This window comes from Peromyscus maniculatus, chromosome 4, assembly GCF_049852395.1.
Source record: "Peromyscus maniculatus bairdii isolate BWxNUB_F1_BW_parent chromosome 4, HU_Pman_BW_mat_3.1, whole genome shotgun sequence".
NCBI classification, from domain to species: Eukaryota; Metazoa; Chordata; class Mammalia; order Rodentia; family Cricetidae; genus Peromyscus; species Peromyscus maniculatus.
The window spans coordinates 1249878-1268835 of NC_134855.1; the positions used below are offsets into that span (position 1 = coordinate 1249878).

Genomic DNA, 18958 nt, shown 5'->3' on the forward strand with positions numbered 1-18958 from the left:
GCGGAGCTAGGGTGGAGAGGTGCCCGCCCCTCCCCTGCCCGCCCCTCCCCGCCCTTCCCCTGCGGTCCTGCGGCTTTGCCAAGTGCCTCTGGGAGAAAGCAGTAGCAGCAGCCAGTCAGTAAGAAAAGTGCGGGCTCGCGGCGGACCGAGGCCATGTTCTGTGAAATAAAGGACTTTGGACATGTCCCTTTGCCTTTTGAGTCTCAGTTTCCCCATCGATAAAAGGGAGAAAACAGCCGGGCGCTGGTGGCGCACGCCTTTCGAGAGGCAAGGTCAGGAGGAACGCTGAGTTTGAGGCGAGCCTGGTCCACAAAGGGAGTTCCAGGATAACCAGGAGTACACAAAGAAACCCTGCCTCGAAAGACAAAACAAAACAAAACAAACAAAAAAACCAAAAAGGAGAAAATAGTCAAATAGTACTTTCAGTTCACCCTTTGCTCTGACAACGCCATCCCGTCTCTGTCCCAGACACTGTCGGTTCTAGCCTTTTCAAGGCTCAGCCCCTTCTCTTTTACATTTTCCATCTTTTTCCTCTCTGTTGTGCCAATAACAGTTACCTTTTAACAGCCCTCTCCTTTCCATTCTCAGTGGAGCGTCTGATTCTTCAGTTTCCCAGGCAGCTATTATTGCTCTTTCCAGGGGTCTGAGGCCTCTGCTACACCTAGGTGCTTTTTTTTTTTTTTTTTTTTTTGAGATGCACTGTAATGAAATGCAAGACATATCTATCTCTTACCCTTCCTTGTTCAGTGTTCTCTCTCTGTCTGTATGTGTGTAGTATAGTGTATTTACATATACCCCCTGGAAGACTGCTTCCTTCTTATTTTTTTGAGACAGAGTCTCTCACTGAACCTGAAGCCCTTTCTTTTGGCTATACTGGTTGGCCAATGAGCTCCAGGGACCCTCCTGTTTCTGCCTCTCCACTTCTGATGTTTTATACACACACCACCACCACCTTCTTATGTGGATGCTGGGAGTTCCTGCTTCAGGTTCTTATGTTTGCAAAGCAAGGACTTTAACTGCTGAGTCAGTCATTCATTTCCCCAGCCTGAGTTCTGGGTTACACTCTTTTAAATTGCTCCCACCTCATTCTCCCCCTTATTTCAACAGGGGGTCCTTTCCAGACTTTCTTGCAGGCCCTTCCAACCCTCTGCACACTCTTAGGGGCTGGGCTCCCTTTCTCTTCTATACTCACTGTAGGTGACCCCTCTTCTGATCACTTGTATGTTAACCTGGCTTACCGGGCCTCCACTGCACAAGCAAGGGACACTGACTTGTGCCCTAATGCTGCCAAACCCATTTGCTCCTTACCTCTGCTTGTCTGAGTCCCTCCAGCCAGCAGCCTCAACTTGTTAGAAAAACAAATTCTCAGGCCCCAGCCCAGTTTCTGAACCAGATTCACCAGGAGGTGGGGGTTCAGCAACTTACATTCTCAGGAGCCCTCAGGGGCTATAGAGTTGGAGAACCACTGAGCTAGCCTGAGACCTAATTACTGTATTGACTCTCAGCTGACTTCAGGTAAAACGTCATGTGTGCAGTGTTTGTTTCTGGAGATGCGCTGCAGAACTCTTCTAGGCCTAGTATAAAAACCAATTATTGGGCATGCTCTTCTGTACACAGACCAAGTTTGAAAGGATACACAGGACACCAGCATGGTGGCTATTTCCAAGGACGAGGATCTTACAGACAGGAATTGATGAAGAATCTTTATTAGATACTTTTTTTTTTAATTGTGGGTTTTATAACATGCCGCCTATGTTTTCAAAATATAGACAAAGTACACCCCCCCCCCCCAAACGGGTTTCTCTGTGTAGCCCTGGCTGTCCTGGAACTCCCTCTGTAGACCAGGCTGGCCTTGAACTCACAGAGACCAGTCTGCCTCTGCCTCCCGAGTGCTGGGATTAAAGGCGTGCGCCACCACTGCCTGTGCCACCACTGCTACCAGGCGACAAGGTATACTTGAAACAAATCCAACAAGGCAAGAATTCTCTTTTCCAGCTTTCTCATGGATGCAGGCAGCCTGGTTGACTCTTTAAGGCAGGTCCTGCTAGAGCAAGGCAGAGACATGCCATCGGAGGAACTCTGCCCCCTTCTGGACAACCTAGCGTCCTCCTACAGTCATCTGTCACCATTAATAAATAACCCATAGGTCAAATGTACCAAGTCCCTAATTGGCTTTGGGACCTCCATTTGAGCTGTTACTTCCACAGACAGTCTTCTCACTCAGCCTGACTCACTCTTGCTAACCCTCCCCACCTTCGGTGCTCCCGGTCTGTGCCACACACTCCCAGCCCACCTAGCACACCTGAGATTCTAGCACACTCATGCGATTGTAGGGTTGTGTGATTTAAGTCTGCATCATTCACTGTAGGGTAAGGACGCCATGATGAGGCCCACACTTGGCTTGTTTTTAGCTGTAGCCCTGCCTGCCTCTGGCCTCTTCAGGATGGGTCTTCTGCAGACTTACCCTCATCCTTAGATATATTCCTTTCCATTCTTCTGTATTCCCTGTAAATGCTAAATCTGTCTTACAGAACCTGTCTCCTCAACTTAGAGCAGAGGGCACTCACTTTCCAGGATTGTGGGGAAAATGTCAAAAAATTAGAAAAAAGGCCCAGTGTGGGTGCTGGACCCTTAGTGGATGCCTATTTAGTGAGTATCTACTGCATGCTGCTCGGTAGCAGAGGAGACACTGGTGAGAGAGTAAAGGATTGGCTGGTCAGGGGTATCTGGGAAGGCTTTGGGAAGGAGGAAGCATGGAGCTGAAAAGGAGAAAGACTTGTCTTCAGGAGCTGTGCATGTGATTGAACTAATCTTTGGGTTGACTTAGTCTCTGTCCACCTTTCAATCCTCAGGTATCAAGATGTCTGCAGCGCACTTGGCATTCCAGGGAAGAACATTCCAGGGAAGGGGAAGTTCTGCATCCAGGGGCTCTGGGAAGACCCTGTGATCCTGACGCATTTTAAAATGGACAGCTAAAGAAGGATTTCTTCCCCACAACACTAAGGGACCTCCTTTGTTGCAGGGGCCTGCCGCAGGCAAAGTACAGTTCCCTGGCCTTGGGGAGCTCAGAAACAGTGGCAAGGAAGTAACCACTTCAAGACCATTTCTTACAGTCCACCTAGACAGATAGGGCCATGTGGAACACAGAGACCTAGTTGTCCCTTGATGGGAGGTATTAAGGAAGTGCAACTGAGGAATTGGAACAGGATCTAAAGAGTTTACAGTGGTCGCGGCTAAGGGTATTGCAGCTTTCTTCTTTCTTTCTCTTTTCTTTTCTTTTTTTCTTTTTCTTTTTTTTTTTTTTTTGAGACAGGGTTTCTTCCTGTAGCCTTGGCTGTTCTGGAACTCCCTCTGTAGATCAAGATGGCCTCAAACTCACAGAGATCCTCCTGCCTCTGCCTCGAGTGCTGGGATTAAAGGTGTGTGCCACTACTGCTCTGTGGTATTTCAGCTTTCTGACCCACTGAGTAGCAATCACTTCTGGGCCATTTCATTTGCATGTGAGAGCAACAATAACAGGGATACCTTGTTGAGCAGGTGTGGGAGGTCTAGATAACATAATTTGTGTAAATCTCTCATAACAGCAGCTGGCTGTTCAGGATGAAACCCAGGCTCACTAATACTGGTAATGGACAGGTATTGGAAAATGCAGGAAGGTGTGGCAAAGTCTCCTGAATAGCAGGTGAGGGAAGAGGTGTGGGGAGCAATGTGGGCAGGAATTGGAACAGGCTAGATTGTATATGCCAGGATAAAGACTTTTAAACAATTAAATAAGGAATGACACAGAACTGCCAGAGAACTGCCCAGGTAGAGGGGGCAGAGTGAGGTGACATAGTGAAGACACCTCTGAATGACCCAACAGAGGACAAGCAAACAAAGCAGTAGGGGTCTTTGTCTTCTAGGGGAACAGATAGCTCCTAACCCTAACCCTAACCCTACTACAATAGTGTTTTCCTAAGGGAGGTGGGGGGCGACACTGAAAACAGCCACCACAGCTGATCTTGAGGCCCGTGGCCGCGCGCCACCTGGTGGCCGCGGGAGGTGTGCCCTGGTGTAGGAAGGGAGAAAATCCAGGATTTTGTTTGGTAGACACTTCGGTAAAGGGAGGCGACGTGTGTGTATCTGAGTGTTAGCATCTTACCATTGGACACGGTTCTTATTACAGCTCCCATTTTTCAGACAGGTAAACTGAGCAGAGGTGGGAAGAACAGGCCGGAAAAGGGGATACTTTTAAAGCAGCTCTTTAAGACACCCGTAGTCAAGAGTTTCAAGTTTTCTTTGATGGCATCAATGTCCCTGATCTTAGTTTGCCCATCTGTTCTATGGGCAGGGTGCGGGCAATGAAAGAGGAGGAAGAGAAACTTTAGTCTTTCCCGCCCACCCGGAGGTAAAAGGCTTTAAACACTTCTCCGGAAAGCAGAGTTGTATAGATTCTATTTGCATACGAACGCAGTCACCCCAGGTTAAACTCGGGTCCTTTAATCTCTGGTCCAATTTGTCCCGCGGCCGCGGAGGAGAGTCCTCACGAGTACCCACACACCCCGCCCCCTGGGGCCTTCCCCACAGGGCTGGGCTTGGTTGCACGTGCTCTGAGGGTTCCAGGTGGATCCGCCTCCTTGGAAAGACTCATCGTTAGCGCGGGGAGGCAGTCGGAATTGCAGAGAACTCTGAATACGGACAAGTTACAACAGAGAGAGGACCGTGACATAACCATTTCTTCTATAGACCAAGTTTTATTAGAGTTCGGAATAACGATATGGTTTGGTTCTCCCTCCTCAGGACTGCCAGTATCTTTTCACTTCACCCCTTCAATTGGTAGAGACCCGTGTGGCCAGCCGCGCCCGGCGGACTACAATTCCTAGCACGCCCCGCGGGCATGCGCGTGGCAGCGGCGCGTGACGTCAGAGGAGGGAGCTGGCCAGTGCTGAGGGGGCGCGGCGCGGAGGAGCGCGGAGCCGGGAGGCTCGGGGGCCCAGAGCGCGCGGCGGCCGGGAGCCTGCCGGCCCCTGACAGCCCCCTCCCCCCGGTGGACGACGACGACGACGACTACTAGGGCGCGAGTCATGGCGGAACAGCGAAGCCTGCGGGGGCCCTGAGCGCCGCCGCATGGAGCGGGACGAACGGCCGCCTAGCGGAGGGGGAGGCGGCGGGGGCTCGGCGGGGTTCCTGGAGCCGCCCGCCGCGCTCCCTCCGCCGCCGCGCAACGGTGGGTGAAGGGCCTTCGGAGCCCCGGCGGTCCCAGCGCCCGCGACCCTCTCTTTCTCTCAGGCGACTCTGGCTCCGGGCCGCCGGGCGGCCCCTCAGCGTGGACTCCACCCCGGGGCTCGCACTCTCTACTCAGGGTCCCGGGTGCCCTCAGCGCGGACCCACCCCTCCCCCCGTCCCTGTCCCCTCGACGCCAGTCCTTGCTCCTCCCCCAGGGCGCCCTGGTTTATGGAGCACCCTGTGCCTTCACCTGGGGGGCTCGCAGACGCCACACTTCGGCACCCTGCACCTATCCTGGGGCGTTTTCCTCAGGAAGCCCCACGCTTCCTCCCAGCCCGGCGAGCCTCCGCCTCCGCGCAGACCCCGAATGGTGTCCCTCCTCGGACCTCGATGCCCGCTCCTGTCCTCAGGCCCCCTCTCCTAGGCTGCGCCCTGCTGCTGGCTCAGGTCTCCAGCGGGACGCCGGGACTCGGGACACCTGCCTTTTCCCGGCGTTCGCCGGACGCTTCCCTCGCCGCTCAGCCTAGCTCTTCCGGGGTGCTGAGAATTCCTCACCTGGCCGGGCCGCTTGTGTCCCCTTGTCCAGGCCCAGTCCTCAGGTTCCTCCGGGTTGTCTCCCCCCGCCCCCGGGCAGTGTTTTATTTGTTTTTGTTTGATATTTTTCCCCTCGGTGTTTGTGGCGGAATGTTTTTATTGGTAACGTGTAAGGAGCTTTTGTGAGGTCGTAAAAGGTGAACTTTTGAACTTGGAGAGCGCCCTGGAGCAATTAGCGAAGGCGATGGCCCCGGGAGGCCTGCATTACAAAGGGTGCTCGTTGCGGCAGGCAAACGCTCCCGCGGCAAACCCGATTTATTTATTTATTTGCCCTGCCTTCCACCTTTCACATCTCCTCATTTCCGAATAAAGGGCAGGCTCTCAGAGATCCCTGCCTCCTCCCCTCTCTGCGCCATAAACGCGTAATTCTCTGGAAGATCTAGGACCCGAACAGTGTCTAACAAGTAACAGATTTCGGATTGAATGCAAAACCGGGGACAGTTAGGAGGCACTAAAAATTAATTGCTTTAGTAAGAAGTTTCTCAAATCAGGACAGTGACTTGGCAGGTGTGGGGAAAGCAAGCGAAAATAGGTCACCGAGGCTCCATTGTGGAATGAATGAATGGGGAGCCACAGAGGAGAAATCTTGAGTTGGAACTGCTTCTTCATAAGTTTATTAATTCATCAAACATTTATCGTTAATTCAGTAGATCTTCAGTTTCTTTCTTTCTCTCTCTCTTTCTTTTTTTTTTTAAAAACCAGTTAAGAGGAAAAGTCTGTTTAGAAGAGGGCCTGGTTAATTTGATATGATGGTCATCAAATGGTGATGTTTTCAAAAACTCTTTGAGTTTTAAAGATGAGTATGATGTGTGTGATCTAGGTGTCCGGGCATCTGGTGGGGACTGATTTCTGAATGGGAACATGTTTGGGATCAATAAAATCCCACGACACAAAAGGGGAAGGAAGGAATATAGTTAGGGTAGAAAGGAACAGTGTTTAGAAGAACAAAGATGTTTTTTTTTTTTTTAAGTTTTTGACGTTTTAAATGTTAATTTATGCGGAGATTTGGTTTGGTATTAACCTGTGAATGTTGTAATTCTTGACCTAAAATTTGCCATGCAGGTTTTTAAATTCAATCTTCAGATCTATCGGATATCCCTGTTAGTGTATTTCCGTAATGCCTTCCTGTTTGCAAATAATAGTTTCTGTTACCACCTGTGCTTACTATTAGATGACAGATTTTATTGCAGCCATCACTTTTAGTTCGACTTGAGAATATTATTGTAAGGGAAGCCAGAGAACAATGCAATTATTATTAATTATTCATTGGAACAGTTAAAGAACTGAGTGGCAATTTTATCTCATTCTTATTACTTGTTAATACTCATCTTTTCCTCAGCTGATTAGAACCATTTAAAAGAATCTTAAGGAACAGTCTGTTAAGCTTAAAAATGTCTAATATTTTCACACCAGTCCAAGTTAGTGATACAAATATATACTTTTTGTTGAAAACACGTGAACTTTTGGCTGCTTAATTGATTCAAAAGAAAATATGAAATTTTTGTAGCATAGCCTGTTTTTCAGTGCAAAAATTAGCATTGTATATGTAGTCTTTTATAGCTTATGTTAATGAGTACCCAAAAAGTGCTCAGAATTTTCAAAATATAAAATAAAGTTTGCCTTTCAAATACTGGACTTTTTTTTTCTTTCTTCCTAATGAGTATTTTTCTCCAAAGATAAATGAGATTGTTTGATTTCTGAGGAGAAAAGCACTCCTTTAACTTTTTTTTTTTGAGCTGAGTATCGAACCCAGGGCCTTGTGCTTGCTAGGCAAATGCTCTACCACTGAGCTAAATCCCCAACCCTCCTTTAACTTTTTATCTTGGTGACATTTTCATTTTTCCTGAAGTCGTTATCTAGAGAGGAGGCCTTCGGTCTGTGTCAAGAATTAAAGTCCAGGCTCAGCTCTCATTGCAGTGTTGAACTGACAGAGGGACCAAAGCTCTGGAGCTTGAAATAAAGGCTCTTTGCTTTAAAAAAAAAAAAAAAAAAAAAAAAAGAATTAAAGTCCATTGATGCTGAATTTACAGTCCTCCAGATGTTTTTATGATTCCATCAGAACAGAGTACCTAACCTTTTGATGCACCATCACCCTTCCAGGAATTCCTTGTGCTGACTCTGCTATTTTCGGCTGTTGCTTGTGGTTTTCATAACAAACAAACTCATTTAGTTGTAGTAGTGATTGCTCCCTTTTGGGATTTCAAAGGGAGATGAATGCTTTGAGGGAGCATTTGTTCACTTTATTTCAAGAGAGTGAAGGAATAGATTTTTTAAATATTTAAAGCAAAAAGACTATAGGCCATTTTAAAAAGAATTATGAACACAATTTCCCATTATTATCCTTTGGAGAAAATGAGCTTGCTAAAGTACTATGGATGTTCCCTCACATTACCAACAAAATGCTTACTTCTTTTTTTCTCTTTCTCTTTTGGTTTTTCAAGACAGGGTTTCTCTGTGTAGCCCTGGCTGTCCTGGAACTACGAGTTGTAGACCAGGCTGACCTCGAGCTCACAGAGATCTGTCTGCTTCGGCCTCCTTAGTGCTGGGACTAAAGGCGTGCGCCACCACACCCGGCTTCAAATGCTTATTTCTTAAATTAACAAGTACTTTACATCACAAATTTAACTTTTTAGTTCTGTGACTTGAAAACTTAATTCTGAATCAACTGAGAATGTTCTAATTTCCTTAAGGAGAAATCTGAGGTGTTAAATAACCACATTTCCAATGTATTTTTCACCAAATTCTTGAAAACACCTCATTCTTGCAGAGTATGAGGCTAGCATGCTTACTAATATGAAATTCATTTTACATTTTGTGCAGAAGTTGTATGCTTGTACAAGTACATGAAAGGTGTTAGAAGGGAAGCTAATGAAAAAAATGCAGATTTTCAAAACTATACGAATATATATCAGTATTTCTTGATTTCTCATCCCTCTTGTCCTCTGGGGTTGTGGGACAAAGGTAGAAATTCTAGGTCATAACACAATTTTAGGACAGTTGGTAAAATATCTCTTAAATAGAAGAAAATGACTTATTTTGTATGTAAAAACCATATTATAGTCATCTTTATGAAAAGGCATCAGAATCAGAGAAAGCTCTTTCTGCAGATAAAGAAGCTTCCATTTCAACAAGGAAGCAGTCTTAAACATCAGGTAGCTTTCTAATATGCCCACATGGGTAGTGCTGTAATACAACCAATTTTTTATAATACTCTGAACACAATAGGCAAGTTGTGAAGGAAAGTGTTTGCTTTAAAACTTTTGTATTCTTGAGGTCAAATTAAAAATTAAAAAATTTTTTTTTCTCATTAAATGTTTTTCTGGTTTAGATAATTCCTTGAACATTTATGGATGTCTCTGTTTGATAAGTGGGATTCAGAGATGCCAGAATTATTAAGTTTGCAAGGTGGCTTGGTACAGAGCTAGGGAATTCTGTTTTGGCTATTGAGGTTTTTGTAGCTGAAGTTTTGGCTTCATCTTTATCTTAATTGTACATTTTAGAAACATCTCTGGATGTAACTTTGCTGTACAATATTCATAAAATGAACCCCAGTCTTTCTGTTTCCCAGTGTTTACAGCATAGTTAGATTTTAAGTTATGGAGAATTAGGGAAAAAAACAACACTCAAACCCATAACATTGTGAGATAACCATTGTTTAGAAACAAGTAGGTATAATTTATTTAAATGAAATATTTCTTGCTTATTTTATTCCATTCTTATGGCCTTTCTAGAGCAGTTTCTGAAGAAAACAGATTTGTTTCCTGTGGGCTACAATTATTTAAATTATTTTAATAAGACTTTTCTATTGTACTCAACAGTTCTAATTAACAGTGATTTAGCTTGGGAGGGACAAGGATTCCTCAGCTGGCTGTGGGGATCTGAATTGCTTCTTTCCCCACCCCAGCTGCACTTCTAGAACCGTTTGATCCCCATGCTATCATGGTTGTCATTTGAGAAAGCAAATTGAGAGAAAAAGTGTTGGGAAAATGGAGCTTTGTTTGTAGTTTTAAATTTTTGTTCTTATAGGAATAATTGAACTTCAAACTTTTATCAAGTTGTAAGCAAGCTGGATTTATTATTATGCCTAAGAGAAAACGCCCAGATTCCCTTAAAAATACAAGTTTTGTTTTAAGATTTTTGAAAATTAGCCTTTGTGCAATGGAAACATTTTTATTTGAGGTAGTTTGTGGTTTTTCTGTGGCATTATATAGTTCCAGACTAAGAAATTATGAATTCTTAAGTTTCATACAAGTAAATGCTATAATTTTGTTGTATTATGAATTAACTTTGAAAAGTTTCTTTAAAAATTATATCTTTGCATCCTAATTGCAAACTCTGAATCCTTAAATTTGTTTGCAGCAGAGAAGCTGTTCAACCCTAAACCATAGATGGCAGTAGTAGTGTATTCTTCTGTCTTCTAGACTGAGTTTTGCTTTTAAGTTGTTGTCAATTCTATGGACACTGTTGGTAAGTCAGCTGGCAGGTGTAATGTTTCCAAAACCAATTCCCTGGACAGCAGCATTTGATGTACTCCCGAAAACAAATCCTAGCATTTGATTTGGAGATAGATTGCATGGGTGTGTGCCAGAGTATTGACCTACTTCTCACTGCTGTCAAAGTGAGACTTTTTTTTTAATTTGGTGATGGTAATCAAAAGAATTGTTAGAATAATAAGCTATAGTACATTGGATCTGTGGTTGCAGTGTGTTAGTGACAAATGTGTCTTACAGTTGCTTGAACTACTATTTTCATTGAAAACAAATTATTCATTAAATATATTTGAGGATAATTTTGAGGGAGAGACATACAATTAAGTTCCCCGTGTGGAATTCCTCAGCTTCTTAATTTTCGACTGCTTTTATTTGATAGAATCATGGAATTTTAGATCTCTAAAAGCATTTCAGAGGTCTTTCAATGTGTTTTCTGTTTTTCCAATTCTTTGTTGTAGTGCTAAAATTTTCATGTTCTTTATTTTTCTTCTAAAAGACTAATTGGATAAAGAGATAGTTGAACTTCCCTCAATATTTTGCCTGTTTCCTTGAGACATAATCTGATAAAGATTTAGGAAAGAGTTCATTAATATCTGTTTCAAAGTAAAGGAGAGAGGCCAGGCGTTGGTGGCACACGCCTTTATTCCCAGCAGAGACAGAGACAGGCAGATCTCCGTGAGTTCAAGGCCACCCTGGTCTACAAAGCAAGTTCCAGGACAGGCACCAAAGCTACACAGAGAAACCCGGTCTTGAAAAACTTAGAATAAAATTAAAAAAAATAAAGGAGAGATTGGCTCAGTGTGGAGAACTAGCTTCACCAGTTTTCATTTAAAAGCCTCTAATTCATGTGTTTATTTCAGTCTTGTTACATATCACCTTGAAGGAATTAAAAGATTCAGTTTGACTATTTTTGATAATAATGTATATTCTACTGGATCAGATACAATATTCTTACTACAGTTTATTCGAGAGATGTGGTCTGAACACCACTGCATAACTTTCATGTATACTAAATAATGCTGTTAAAAAGTAATGAGGCAGTACTCATTTGGATTGTGTTTTCCATCATTCATCATTTCTTGATCATTTATTACTAAATTGTTTTAGACTTAATCTCTTCCAAAATACTGAGTCTTTAAATGTAGTTTGCATTTAAACCAGTGGTTTTCAAAATGTAGTTCACAGACCTCTGGGGCTCCCTAAGATCTTTTCAGGATGTTTTCCAGGTCAAAACTAACTATGTCTTATCCTCTTAGTGTTTTTCAAGGGTTTCTCTGTGTAGCTCGAGCTGTCCTGGAACTCCCTCTGTAGACCAAGTTGGCCTCAAACTCAGAGATCAGTTTGTCTGTGCTTCCCAGGTGCTGGGATTAAAGGCCTGAGCCACCACCTGGCATAATAGGATTTTTAAAATCTTGGACCTGCTGCTATGAACTTTATAGCTTCTCAGTACTAAAAACTTTCTGGTGAAGATAGATGATGATAGTCTATGTTTTTTTGGTACTGTATAATGAAGTGTGCTTATCATTTAGAGGATGTATTTAACTAAGTGATACATTATTTTCTAAGACATGTATAGGTGTGTTATTTGAAAATAATTGGCTGGGCATGGTGATATCTGTCATGATAGCCCTCAGGAGGTTGAAGCAGAAGGATTATGAATTACAGGAGTCATTGTTAGACTTTATTGCAAGAAAATAAGTCCTATGTGGGTCAAAGATCTATTCAAAATGCAATTTAATGTACCTGAGTGTACATATTTTACTGATATGTTTTCAACTTTTGGTTCTAGGGATTAGAACCAGGGCCATTTTTGTACTTGGCTAGGCAATCACTCTACAACTGAACTACATCCCTAGACCAGTGATAAGGTTTTAGATTCTACCTTAAACTAACCTTTGAGAAACTACCATCTCCTGAATTTTGGTATGACATCAAAGAAAAATACACACTTTTAAAAAGCCATTATTCTTTTTCCAGTTATAAACCTGTGAAGCCAGATATTCTGCCTAAGTGGGAGAATCTAGTTGTTAAGCTAGGTAATGAAGAGTTTTGTAAAATGGTGCCATTCTTGCAGTTTTTTGTTTTGTTTTGTTTTTTCAAGACAGAGTTTCTCTGTGTAACAGTCCTGGCTGTCCTGGAACTCACTTTGTAGAGCAGGCTGGCCTTGAACTCACTGAGATCCTCCTGCCTCTGCCTCCCAAGTGCTGGGATTAAAGGCGTGCGCCACCACTGCCTGGCCAATCATTCTTGCAATTTTATATTTTATCGGAAATGTACTTGTTAATATATAACATGTAATGAGTTACTAGTTACTTTTAAGTGAATAATAGTTTAAAAATTTCAGGTTTATTTTCTAGTATGGTAAGTATCAATAGATAAATTCATATAATACCAGCTCTTTGGGGTCTCCAGTAATTTTTCAGAGTGTAAAAAGGGTTCTTAGAGTATACAGATTAAAATACCGGAAAGCCCTGATATAAGTGAACGTACTTAATGTTGTAAGAAAATGGCGACTTTACCACTATTACTATAGTGTACTTACTTAGCTATTTTTTTTTCTCCTTTCTCCTTCCCCTTTCTCTGTCTTCCCCAATCATCTCCTTTCCATTTTTTCTGAAGACAGTCTTGCTATATGTAGCCTAGGGTGCCTTCAAACACTATCTCCTTTTTTTAGGTTCCTGGGTACTGAGATACTGGCAAGCTCCAAGCATCACTCTCATGCCTAACTTAGATTCTTTTCTATCTTTCCATAAGTCTTCTTCTTTCCATAATTCTTCTTTTACTGGAAACAAGTACATATCGTTTTGTTTTCTCTGTTTGAAACTAAATGAAGTATGTCACAGTGTTCTCATTGAGTTCTGGTGAGCCTTCTGTTACCGCTACATGAAGCCTATTGCTTGGCTGCTGTATTTCGAAGCAGCTTTCCAACAGCTCCATTTTTCTGCAGGAAGTATATACTTACAATTGTGCAGCCAAATCTAATAACAAAACAGTATGATGCATTGCTAGAAAAATGTAACATACTCATAAGAGATACAAATCACATTAAAAAAAGAATAACCTGTGTGCTTGGGAGCCCACAGACCAACTTGATCTAGGTAATCCCTTACTGAGCCTTTCTTCCAATGTTATAGATAGACTTGACAATTAAAACTAATCATATGGGGCTAGTAAGATGGCTCAGCAGTAACTCCAGCACCAGGGGTTCAAGTTTCTTCTGACCATGGGCACCTGCACACACACATACACACACACACACCCGCCCCCGACATATACACATAATTAAAAACAAAATAAAAATTTAACAAAGAGCTTGTCTTATTTACTTTCCTTAGGCAAATCTGTCTTTAGGGGCTCTTTTTAAAGTTGTGATTTAGCAAAGCTATTTTGTAGATTGGTTTGCTTTTAACTTGGTTTTCACTGAGATAGTAATGAAGTGTGGCTAGAAGCATATCCTTCTGTGGCCTAGGAATACCCTTTCTTAGTGTGAATGAATAACATTTTAGTGTAAGTCAGTTACTATGCTAAAGTTAGAGATGGTGGCACATGCCTTTAATCCCAGCACTCAAGAGGCAGAAGCAGGTGGATTTCTTTCAGTTCAAAGCCAGCTAGTGCTACATAGAGAAAACCCTGGCTTCGGAAAAAAAAAGGGGGGGGGTTACTCCTTATCCTTGGGTAGCTGTTAGCTAGAACTCATTCTGTAGAGCTTGTTGGCTGAAGGAATGTCACATAATGATGTTGGAGTTACTGCATCAGAACCTAGTTTGAGTGGGTGAGGAAAGGTCATTTAAGTATTTGAGGTTCTGTCCTAAGAGCTCTGTTATTATCTCGGGGTTTGAGAGTTCACATCCATTACAAACATGTCCCATGAAATTTACAGTTTAATTATAAGGAAATTATAAGCTTATCTTTTATTTTAATGCCTGGTTTTTATGTTTCTGGTGAGGTCTTTTTTTTTTTTTTTTTTCCTGGTGAAGTCTTTAAACAAATTTTTTAGTCAGTTGTTGAAGCCTGTTTTTGTTTTTGTTTTTTTTTTTTTTTTGTTCCTCCCTGTTGATACTGTACCCTTTAAATCTGAGGTCCTTTTAGTCCTTCTACCAAGATGCCCTTTCAACGGGATAATAAACCACCTGGGGGAGCCCCCTACTGACATCCATTTAGAGGGCTTTGTTTTTTTGGAACTGCTGCTAGTTGTACCAGCCGGGATGGAAGGATTTTGGTTAAATGGTGTGAGAGGCAAGAGCAGGGACTGGAGCGGTGGTGTTCAACCTTCCTAACACTGCAACCCTTTGATACAGTCCTTATGTTATGGTGACCCCAACCATAAAATTATTTTCATCGCTACTTCATAACAGTTTGCTACTGTTATGAATCATAATGTAGATATTTGTGTTTTCTGGTGGTCTTAGGTGACCCCTGTGTGTAAAGGTTGTTCGAGCCTCAGAGGGGTTGTGACTTATAGGTTGAGAAACTCTGGACTGGAGTGTAACTCAGTAAAGATCCTTGCTATGTAACTTTGTCTTGTCTCTTCTCTGAATTTCAGTATTGCCCTTTAATAGCAGCTAACTTGTAGTGTTTATATACTATTTTAAGCCACTTCTATATATTAACTTACTTTATCCTTATAACCCGGTGAGCTACAAGCTCTGTTAGTCCTGTTCTACAGAGTTAGAAACTGAGGCCTGAGCCTAGGGAGATAGCTCATCTTGCCTTCCAAGACAGAGGACCCTGGAAGCTGTTCCTGCAGCTGGTCCTCTGATGTCCACAAACATGCCCATGTACAATCACAGTAATTGTTAAAAAAGAAAAAAAGAAAAACCAACTCTGAAGTGCACAGAGATTAAGCCCCCACTCCATTTCACAGTAACAGTACTAATTTATTTTTTTTTTTTAGGTTGAATATCCCTTTCTCCTAATATATTCTAATGACTCTGAAATTGCCTGATGGTATATTAGGATTAGGGACAAGGTCTGTGAAGTACCTGTTGTGCCCAGGTTTCATACCAAGCAAATGTTTACCCCAAAACAGACAGCTGAGAATGCAGGCTACTTATATTTGTTGAGAAAGCCCAGAGTCTAGCTCCTATAGATGAGTCACAAAGATCCACTCTGAGTTGCAAGCAACTTTTTTTCTTAAGTGATTGACTAGAAGATAATGTTGCCACTAAAGGAAGAATTCCTGCTTAATCAGAGGGGTGAGCACTCAGGAAAAAAGGGGTTTTGAAATGCAGATGTTTCTGTACAACATACATGAAATTGCTGTTTCATGAATGAAAGAAAAATTGGTTGGAAATCTCAATCTTTTGCTGTTGTCAGTCCTTTGCTGGTAGTTAGAAACAGTCTACAAAATAGAAGAGAAGGAAATTGAGAAATTTTGGGTCAGCAGTGTTTTAATAAGTGTATTGAAGCTAAATCCAAAGTTCAATGAGCCCTCCTGAAACTTAGAACAAAATTTCTATTTAGAAATTTGGTGCTCCTTATAATTAAAAAAAAGACTAGATATCCCAGATTAAGGTGAAATGGCCATTAGCTTCTGACTGTTTGCTTGACTGAATTTGAGAAGGAAAGGTGGCCTCTGTCCTACTACCTTTTTCATTTCTGCTACGCAAAAGCTGGTTATATGAAAATGGAGATGCAGTGCAAGGGATCTGGACCTTTGCAAATGAAAATATAAAAGCTTGTAGAACACAGAGGGTGATTTCCTAGAAAACAGAAAAATAGTTTGAAAAATGATAGGCACTGTGGGTCATAGATTTTGATAGCAGTGTATTTTAAGTGAGCAGGAAAATGACTCCAGAGAAGACCAGCCACATCCAAGGTGGTATGAGAGGCCCAGGAAGTAGTTTATGCTTGGGTTGTGATTCTTGCTCTGTCTCAAAGGTATGTGTGTCTCTATGGGAACACCTATAAAATGAGACTAATTCACTAATCCCGGGAATGATTTTCCAGCTTTTTGGTGGGAATGAATTGGGTAGAACAGGAAACTGAAATTTAGGAACCTCTGCATAAATCAAGTCCTCACATAAACTTTTGGTCCCCACATCCCAGAGTCTCAGAGGATTGGATTTCAGATACTATTCAATCATTTTTACGTTCACTTTGTCTCTTTTTTTGTATTAGAAGACCTGGTTTCTATAAAGTCTGCACAGTCATGTGATTTACGTGTAAATTCATTTGTAAGTCAACTTTCTGTTTACAATTAAAGCAATAATGTTAGAATAATTTGTAGTGAGTGTAAATTTGAGAGAAATTTAAGTTTGTTTGTTTTTTAATAGGATTACTTTTCTTTCCATTTGTAACCTGTTTCTGCCACACTTGCTTTTGTTTCATTCACTCAATCAAGTCCATAGTTTATTTCAGAATTTTCCCTCATTACTTTTAAAGGGATTTTCCCTGTAAAGCTCATACTGAGAAGAGTGCCATCTTCTGAACATTTGAGGACATCGATTCAATTAAAGAAACTTGCAAAACAGAAGGGAAACCTTAAATGCTTCAGAACTGTGAAAGGGGAACCCAGCAGGAAAGAGGCGGCAGTGCATGGGGGAGGGGCGGAGGGGGCGTGCAGCCCAGAGCTGCATTTGAAATACTCATCAATCATTTTACTGGCACCAGGAAGCCAATCAGCCTTTAGAGTAGAGCGCTTAATGATCACCTAATGTGGGAAAGTACAATTGTTTTACACCCCCAAATATTCCTTTTCTTGCTGATAAATTAAATCCCAAAGGTGGTTGGGCTGTGTGATATTCAGGATTCAATTGATTATGTGAATCACTGAAAATACTACTGTGATAAAGTTCATTTAACATTTGAAGATAAAATGTTCTGTCTGCTGTGAGCCTTTTCAAAAATATTCCATGTAAATTTGCTTTTCACACAACATTTCCATTAATTAAAAACTTAGAATGGGTAACTTGTAAAGTATTGTAAATTTATTCTCAGACTTCTGGCTAGAGAAAAACCTAGTTTTGAAAATGTCTATGGGGCATATTTTGGGGAGCAGCAGTTTGAAATGCTTGCATATAAATACAAGTGGGAGGCCTCTGGTAGCTTGTATTTAGGTTTTAGTGATTTCTGAACTTGAAATACTGGCCCCCATTTTGTTTTTTTTAGGCATGAGCTCCTTAACAATTTGCTGTTTTAAAGGTTGAAAATACATAGTTACTGTCGAAACTACAGAGAATTGCTAGTAATCCTACTTCCAAGCAACTGTTACTTTTTCTTCAAGTTCTAGGTTTTTTTTTCTTCCTAATTTTGTGACCAAATGGTAAAAACTCTTCTGCTTTTTGTTTTATTTTTCTTTCTTTATGTTATAAATGTCATTCATTCAGTATGAGTTTATTTGAAACTTTTTCTGGCTGTATGATATTTAGATAGTTAATAATTTTTACTCTTAAAACAGTAGCACCTATTGTACTGTCTTGTACTTTCTTCTATCTTGGATTTTAATTGAAGTCCATTCTGTAATTAGGAAGATTGACCTCATTGTTCTTCACCAGTAATGTGACTGAATTTATTCTGAGGTACCTATGCTAACTAGTGCTGCAGTACTAATTCTTTAAAAAGAACTACTTTTGCTGCAGATAGCATTGAGACATTGGTAGGTTATTTGCTTTGTTCTTATTTTTATTTTTTGACAGATGAAATAATTTCTAATACTTTATATATATACAAACTTTATATATGTATATACAAATACACACACACACACACACACACACACACAATTTTTTTTCCCCTTGAGGGCGAGGAAGAGTTATGCATGCATGTTTGTATGTGTATAGTGCAGGTGTGTACCTGAAGGTCAGAGGTTGACTCCTAAGTAAATCTCCACTTTATTTACTGAAGCAGGGTCTTTTATTCAGAGATTTAGTCTTAACTAGCCAGCTGGGATTACAGACTGGCTGGCCTTGGGTATTGTGTTCTGAATTTTGGTTTTTACATACGCATGGCAAATGCTCTCTCTACTGAGCCATTTATTTCCCAGCCCTTTCTCTTTTTGAATTTTTGAGATTCTAGCAGTAGTTTTCTCCTTCATCTCGTCTCCAACTCCCACCCCAGTGTTTCCATCATGAATAGAGTAGTGCTTGCACACCTTTCTTCTCAGGATCCTTGTTGAATGGATGACAGACACTTTTCTAGTTTGTATTTGAATACAGATATATCAGCTTCCACAGGATCCTCAGCATGTTTTGAGACCTACAGTTGAGTGGGATTGAAAATTTAGGCACGTGGAGGGAAAATTAAAATGAGTTTCTTTAGAAATGAGCATTTTTTTTTTGTAGGTTGCTGAATAGCTTGCTGATCCTGCCTGGAGTTTTATGGTGAGAGGACCTAAATTATCTCAAAATAATTTGAAAGGTATTCACAACCTTTTTTGTTTATTTTTGTTTTGAGACAGGGTGTCTCTACATAAACCAGGCTGGCTTCAAACTCGGAGATCCACCTCTGCCTCCTAAGTGCTGGGATTAAAGGGATGTGCCACTATGCCTGGCACACTCAGAAATTTTTATGGAAATCCAATGGAAATAGAAACATTTTAAGATCCTAGTTATCTGTAATTTTTAAATCAGAGATAAAATTAAAGTCAAGGAGTCTTGTAGTCACGTTTTTAAAGTTTTTATTGGTTGAAAGTGATATTTGCTTTTTTACGCCTGTTACTAGTCAGCAGC

General features: G+C 41.5%; 1 protein-coding gene across 3 annotated transcripts in view; it reads left to right on the forward strand.

The window, feature by feature from the left end:
* Nucleotides 1-4897: 4897 nt before the first annotated feature.
* The window catches only part of Nr6a1 (nuclear receptor subfamily 6 group A member 1), a 204643-nt gene continuing 190582 nt past the window's right edge, over nucleotides 4898-18958 (forward strand). For 2 of the 3 annotated variants that reach the window (XM_006992516.4, XM_076568440.1), the window contains exon 1: nucleotides 4899-5206. In XM_006992516.4, coding sequence (XP_006992578.1) covers nucleotides 5107-5206 — 100 coding nt within the window. In that variant the 5' untranslated portion in view covers nucleotides 4899-5106. Of the gene's footprint in view, nucleotides 5207-18958 lie in introns of all 3 variants that reach the window. The other variant, XM_006992517.4, reaches the window with a different exon arrangement.